This window comes from Octopus bimaculoides, chromosome 28 (assembly GCF_001194135.2).
Source record: "Octopus bimaculoides isolate UCB-OBI-ISO-001 chromosome 28, ASM119413v2, whole genome shotgun sequence".
NCBI classification, from domain to species: Eukaryota; Metazoa; Mollusca; class Cephalopoda; order Octopoda; family Octopodidae; genus Octopus; species Octopus bimaculoides.
This window is the reverse complement of record NC_069008.1, coordinates 12,862,003-12,869,264: the sequence shown is the minus strand read 5'-3', so window position 1 is coordinate 12,869,264 and position 7,262 is coordinate 12,862,003. Positions and strand designations below refer to the sequence as shown.

Here is a 7,262-nt window from a genome sequence, read left to right as displayed (position 1 = left end):
AACCCTTTTTTTAAAACCTAACAAAACTCTCAACTCTCATGCATCCTTATTTTTCCTACCAATTTATACATGAACTACTATTGAACTACAAAAGCTCAAAGACAATATAATGTATGGGTATATTTATATTTTTTTATATATTATTATTTTATATATTATTTTCTTCATTTTGTACTTTTTTGTACTTCTTTGTAAAAAAACATTTTCATTCTCCGTCTTCTTGATAATTTGCTTCATCGCAATGAAAACCGGTTAGAAAAAATCTTTATTAAATTATGCTTCCAGTTCAGCATTCTGGCTTTTTTTCATTTTCCTATATATATATATATATATATATATATATATACATGCATAAACACACATATATATACATACACACACATATATATATATATACATACAGATGACAAATACCATGGGGCAAGATGGTGAAGCATGATCTTTGAATGTTGGGCCTCACACAGGCAATGACAAGTAACAAGACCTTTGATGATAACGCTGTGCTTGAGACCTGTCAAGCCATGTGAGATCGTAGTCGTGGCTGATGCTGGTGGCACATAAAGAGCACCCATTACACTCTTGACGTGGCTGGTGTTAGGATGGGTATTCAGCTGTAGAAACCGGAACCTGGTGCAGCTCTCCAGCTTACCAGTTTCAGTCATACCGTCTAACCCATGCCAGCATAAAGAGTAGACGTTAAATGATGATGATGATGATGATCAGCCAAGAAAAATAACTCAAAGTAAGCAGTGAAATGAATTTGGACAATAAAGACAAAGTTATATTAAATACCATACACGAGAAATTAATCGTTTATTGAAACTATTATTGACAACCTGAATTTTCACATTGATACAGTCACTGCAGTGTATGAATGCCTACATGTTTTGTTAAGTGAGTCCTTTGAGAGAATGATTTGTCACAGATATCACAGCCATATGGCTTCTCTCCAGTATGAACACGTTTATGTGTAGTTAATTGATTTTTTTGAGAGAATGATTTACCACAGATATCACAGTGATATGGTTTCTCTCCTGTGTGAATACGTTTGTGAGTAATCAATTCACCATTCTGAGAGAATGACTGACCACAGATATCACAGTGATATGGTTTTTCTCCAGTATGAATACGTTTGTGTATAGCTATGTTAGTTCCATGAGAAAATGATTTACCACAGATATCACAGCAATATGGCTTCTCTCCTGTATGAATTCGCTTGTGTGAATTTAAGTGAGAATTTCGAGAGAATAATTTGCCACAGATAACACAATGATATGGCTTCTCTCCTGTGTGGACACGTTTGTGTATAGTTAAATTACTACATCGAGCAAATGATTTCCCACAGATGACACAATGATACGGCTTCTCTCCTGTATGAATACGTTTGTGCGCACTTAAGTGTTCTTTTAGAGCAAACAAGTTACCACAGATATCACAATGATAAGGTTTCTCTCCTGTATGAATATGTTTGTGTTCAGCTAAGTAACTATTTCGAGCGAATGATTTACCACAGATATCACAGTGATATGGTTTCTTTCCTGTATGAATATGTTTGTGTTTAATTAAATTACCGTTCACAGAGAATGATTTACCACAAATATCACAGTGGTATGATGTTTTCCCCTTCTCTTCATTCATGTCATTAGGAAAATGAATACTTTCACACCTTCCTTTAAATTTAAACTTATTCTCACAAAATTAATTTTCTATCATTTTTATTTCCTCACCACAATTTCGAGATGTTTATCTTCTTTTCATTGATATATTTTATTGCTAATACATATTTATACCATTGTGATCTTTGTTGATATATTATGTGGGTTGCAAACTCCTTTATAAAACTGTTCAATAGTAATTTGAATGCAAAATCATTCTTGTATACATTCGAGACACTCAAGAAAAGAATCATTGATATCAATCTCAGCTCAAAAAACGTATTTGCCTGTTATTTGCCATGCATTTATATAAGGAGAGTTACATCTGTTCTGTACAACATTTTCCTTGACGATGTATCTGATTTTACAATTCTTTGATGCCAATGTTATTTGTTATTCTGAAATAGTAGAGAAACAAGAATATAAGATATAGGGAATATTTAAAATACAACAGTATAAATTTTAGTATATTTCTTAGAGACAAGCTTCAGAAATAAACATTTACCTGAACAAATGAAATGTATCCCTCTCCCTCTATTTTTAAGATGTATATTATAATGGTGTATATGAATAAATATATGTATCGTATAAATACTGTGTACGGTGAAGAAGCTTGCTTTCTAACCATTTGGTCTTGAGTTCAATCCTACTGTGTGGCACCACAGGCATTGGTCTTCTACAGTAGCACTGGGTCATCCAAAGCCTTGTGAGTGAATTTTCACAAAGACCAATGTCTGTGTGAAAGCCTGTTGTATACGAGGTCTGATCAATAAGTATCCGGACTGTTGCCATAGTAAGGAAGCTAAAGCACGAGTGAAACTGCTTGGCACAGATTGACCTTGAACTCTGCTGTGCATGCGCACTAAGTTTTAACATTCTAGCTCACTTCTGCTGTTTACAGCAGTGCTTGGTAGGAAGGTGTGTAGCATGTGATCATTGCATTCACCATGACAGAGAAGCCTAGTACTTATTCTATTAGTCTCTTTTGCCAAACCACTATGTTACAGGGACATAAATAAGTTAACATTGGTTGTCAAGTAATGGTGGGGTACACATATACACGCATAAATATATACACATATATATGATGGCCTTTTTTCAGTTTCTGCCTAGGAAATCCACCCACAAGGCTTTGGTTGGCCAGAGGCTATAGTAGGTAGAAGACACTTGCTTAGGGTGCCATGCAGTGGGACTGAACCCAGATCCAGTGGTTGCAAAGCAAGCTTCTTAACACAGTCATGCCTGCACCTATATGTCACACTTGTGCCTCTGGATGCATTTCCTGTTATATTTTACGCAAACCTTGAGCGCACACATTAAATGATTTTAAAATAACACTATTTGGTTTCACTTCATTATCACAACTAATACAACACAATGCCAGTCTAGAGTCAACATATGCATATAAAGGGCGGTCGCTAGAAAAGTGGAAAATTTGAAGGCAAAACTAACAAGCATTAATTAGATAGATCATCAATAAACTGTGCAACAGGTGGTTTCTGATTCATTATTGCACCTGAAGATTGGCCTTCAAAGAGCCCAGACTTAAATGTGACGGGTTACTGTGTCTGGAGCTTGTTATTAGCAGAGATACAGAAATATCGATGCTATATAACTGTCACAGATGAATTGAAAATGACATCCCTCAACTAACACTTCAAAATGCCACACAAGCTTGGATTTCTCAATTAAAATGCTGTCATGAAGTGCATGGAGTACATTTTGACCATTTGTGAATGTTAATAAGATATCACGCTTTGTGATGCTTATTGGTTACCTCAAATAGTTCTTGTGTAAATATAAAATGGCATTTCTCAAATTTTCTGCTTTTCTAGTATATATATATATATATACTAGAAATATATATATATTGTTCGAATGGCAGATGAACGCATGCTGAAACAGCTGTTTTATGGTGAGCTTGCAGAGGGAAAACGTTATCGGCATAAACCTAAAAAAAGGTTTAAGGATGGCATAAGGACTGCTATGAAGTCAATTGGAATGGCTCCAAAAGATATAGAAGCCCTCACTTAAGATTGAGTTGGATGGCGAACAAGGGTGTGGAGTGGAGTGAAATCGTTTGAAGAGGCCAGGATGACACAAGCAGGGCTCAAGAGATATTTAAGGAAAAATGTAAAGATCGAGAAGGTGAATGACAAGGACCTTTTTGTGTGCACAGTCTGTGACAGACCATGTCTGTCTTTGGCTGGCCTCAAATCTCACCTGCGAACCCATGGAAAACAAACTTCAACCAGGTATTCTGATTATATGTCTGTGCACACGTCTGAATATGGTGTGTGCCAGAGGGCTTGCAAATCCAGTGGGGGGTGGGGGTCTTAAAAGACATGTTAGGATCCACAATGAGCAGAACTTACCTGCAGGTATTGGTAGTGCAAATCAGAGGTGCAATCTGTGTGGGTGTTTTTTCAAAACACTGGTTTAAAAAGCCACATCAGATGCCATGAAAGGGCTAAGGTGTAGGTGCAGGAGGTGGTCAAACTCTGTAAGGAGTAGACAACCACCACCACCACCACCATATATATATATACTAGAAAAGCTTATTCTCCTGATTATAGTTTTATTTATTAATAAAGATATCTTCATGTTTAAAAACAATAATTCACACATGGTCAGCATATGGACGGTCAAATACTTTTGAATACGTTTCAGATAATGTAGATTACAATTATGTGGGAATTTGATGTGAAAACAAAATTTGGGGTGAGTCGGATAATTTATAAACTTTGACTTTGTTTCCTCACATATTTTGAAGAAGTGTGTCAATTACCGCCACCCTTATGTTTAGCACACACCTCAAATTCCGAGTAAATCGTGATGTATACCATCTAAAAGTTATTTTAAAATAACCAGTTTCCACACGTGTAGTTTATGTGTAAGTCTATTTAATCATTGGAGAATAGAATATCAATGTCTGATTAGCAACATCAAAGCATTTTACATTACTCATATCCAACTACTTTTACTAAAATATCTGGGTGATCTTTCGGTGACAAAAAAAGGACTAGTATCGAAAGATCGCCAATATCTGTATTATTGTAGCTTACCTGTTATGCTACATTAATCTGTGTTTATAGTGAAATATCTTGAATTACACAAGACAACCGTTTTGTGGCTTCGCTACAGTTCCATGACGTCATTGAAGTCGAAGTAAACTTTCACGAGAGAAATTATAAAAACCGACTTGGACATACAAACAACGAAATGTATTTAGATTCTGTTTATAAGCCGCGAAAAAAATAAATAGGTGTTATTTAAAAAAAAAATTAACTCAAAATATGTAAAGAGTCATTGTTAAACATATTGCAATTATTAAAATGTTATTTCAAATATAAACAAAAGTGGAATTCTATAAATTTCTCTATGATAGGCTTGCAACAGTGTCGGGACGTACAAAATGATTTGATTCTGAATATGTTTCTAAAAATTGAAATATCGATCTAGATTTAAATGAGTTCAATGAACAAATGAAGTTTTATTCTCACTTTAGATGTGAATTTAAAATGTCATTACACAGGAGGTGAAGAATGAGGACACCAGGTAGCAATGTCGAGAGATTTTACAATTCTTTTATTATTTTGTTTCAGTCATTTGACAGCGGCCATGCTGGAGCACCACCTTGAAATGTTTTATTTGAATAAATCGATCCCAGGACTTATTTCTTAAGAGGTCGGGGTACTTGATTCCACACACAAAAATCGAGTTTTTTCTTCTTTTTCTTAGTGAAAATCGTGCGCGTGTTAATCTAAAAATTTACAAAAAAATTCGGGCCTTTTGCCTAGAGTAGAAAAGAATATTTCGTATTAAATTTCTTTTCTTTGTCTTTCTTTTGTAAAAACTATTTTAGATAAAATAAAGTATCATCCATATAAATTCACTCGTAATCTACATCAAGAATAACATACGTATAAACAAACAATTATTTGGTGAGAGCGAAAACAAAGTTATATTTCTATCGTTAAACAGGGAATGTAGATGTAGCAGGTTTGTCAGCGCCGCTCATGGTCCCAGCGGACAAAAAGGAAGGGGCGTTGCCTCGGATTATCGCGAGAGAGATGCGCTGAAGCAGCCACTTTGACTTATGAGGCCTGCACTAGCGGTTAGCAGGGATGTGGTCCCGGGTGGAGGACGAGAGAATCCACAGTGTACCTGGAGCAGCATTTGTGGCATAACTACAGAGTTATGCCGCATTTGTGAGGTTCTCAGGAACAGATGTCAAACCATAAAGAACAACGATGTGCAAACAGTCGCTATCAAGCTGAGTGCCAGTCAAGATTGCCGACACTGCGCTGAGCTAGGCACCGCTGTGGTGCTTGGTGGCCGAGCGGGAACATGCTGGTCATCTGGTTAGGGCGGTCCACAGTTAGTCCGAGATCATGCTGCACTGGATAGTGTCAGTATATATATTGAAGACTACATATTTAATACTAGTTATTTTATACACTCAATCAATGAAATCAGTTATTACTTTCGGAATCCCACTGCTGACTAAAATACTTATTTGTATTTTTCCATGTATTTGTTATTTTTAATTCCCATTCCCAAATCTATTTTTGTTGTGGCTAATCTGTATATTTCATAGTGTCATTCTACTGTAACTAAAATTTCATGGCACAACTTAAAACAGCGATATGGAATAAACGAAACGTACTACAATATTAGGCCAGTCACCTTTTGTCCCCATTCTTCATCTATTTAATTACTTGGAGAAACACATTTAAAGTGAGAATGGTACTTCTTTTTTATTTTTTGACTCAGATAAAGCTAAATCGATACTTCTTTCTTCTTCGGAATGATGTCACTAACTTTTAGTGTACTTTCCGACTCTATTCAGTCGATCAGATTTTGCAGATAAAGAAAATGTACAGAATTGACTTGTGTTTGTATTTCAAGTAGAATTCAATTTCGGAAAAGTTAACCATGACTGTTTGTATATTCATAAGTAAAATTTTTAGGAATAATGCGTGTATATTTTTTAAGTGTTTATAAATCCAAAACAAGTACATTCCGTCGTTTTTGTTTCCTAGTCGGTTTTTTAATAATTTCTATTGCGAAAGTATATATTTCAAGTTAAATGGCGTCGTGAAAGTTGTTTTTGTTGTAATTGAAGATATTTCACTAGAAACAGATTTATGTAGCATAGCAGGTAAGATATAATAATGCAGATATTTTAGTAAAAGTATTTGGACATGTATAATGTAAAGTGTTTTGATGTTGTTTGTCAGACATTAATAGTAAATTCTATTGCCCATCACTGTGTCTAAAATGAATTATTCAACAAATACCATTCAGATGACGTACTCTTTTACTTGTTTCAGTCATTTGACTGTGGCCATGCTGGAGCACCGCCTTTAGTCGAGCAAATCGACCCCAGGACTTATTCTTTTGGAAGCCTAGTACTTATTCTGGCACTGTCATGTTATTAGCTGTCAGAAGTGAAAGTGCTCACTGCCTGCTAGTGAAGTATCTGTCTGTCTGCCTGCATGCCTGTTGCTGGCCTGTCGATTCTTTGGCTACTGACAGCTAATACCATGACTGGCCGGAGCGAGCTATATGTCTGTCTGTCTGTCTCTCTCTATCTATCTATCT

General features: G+C 35.7%; 2 protein-coding genes across 3 annotated transcripts in view; one reads left to right on the top strand and one right to left on the bottom strand.

The window, feature by feature from the left end:
- Nucleotides 1-779: 779 nt before the first annotated feature.
- LOC128251165 (zinc finger protein 239-like) lies at nucleotides 780-4,870 on the bottom strand. 2 transcript variants are annotated; one of them, XM_052977679.1, is made up of 2 exons: nucleotides 4,721-4,870; nucleotides 780-2,053 (listed from the first exon to the last, which is right to left on the bottom strand). In XM_052977679.1, the coding sequence occupies exon 2, from the start codon at nucleotides 1,636-1,638 to the stop codon at nucleotides 859-861; it is 780 nt and encodes a 259-aa protein (XP_052833639.1). In that variant the 5' UTR covers nucleotides 1,639-2,053; nucleotides 4,721-4,870; the 3' UTR covers nucleotides 780-858. The 2 variants fall into 2 exon arrangements, with proteins under 2 accessions (XP_052833639.1, XP_052833640.1); XM_052977680.1 differs by lacking the exon at nucleotides 4,721-4,870 and adding an exon at nucleotides 4,031-4,713.
- Nucleotides 4,871-6,713: 1,843 nt separating this feature from the next.
- Nucleotides 6,714-7,262, top strand: part of LOC106878034 (zinc finger protein 239) — an 8,672-nt gene continuing 8,123 nt past the window's right edge. The window contains exon 1 of the mRNA XM_052977678.1: nucleotides 6,714-6,819. The gene's annotated coding sequence lies outside the window, so the exon portion shown is untranslated. The remainder of the gene's footprint in view (nucleotides 6,820-7,262) is intronic.

What these genes read in the sequence shown, in the direction of transcription:
- LOC128251165 (XM_052977679.1), bottom strand. Translation starts at nt 1,638, where the DNA reads ATGAATGAAGAGAAGGGGAAAACATCATACCACTGTGATATTTGTGGT.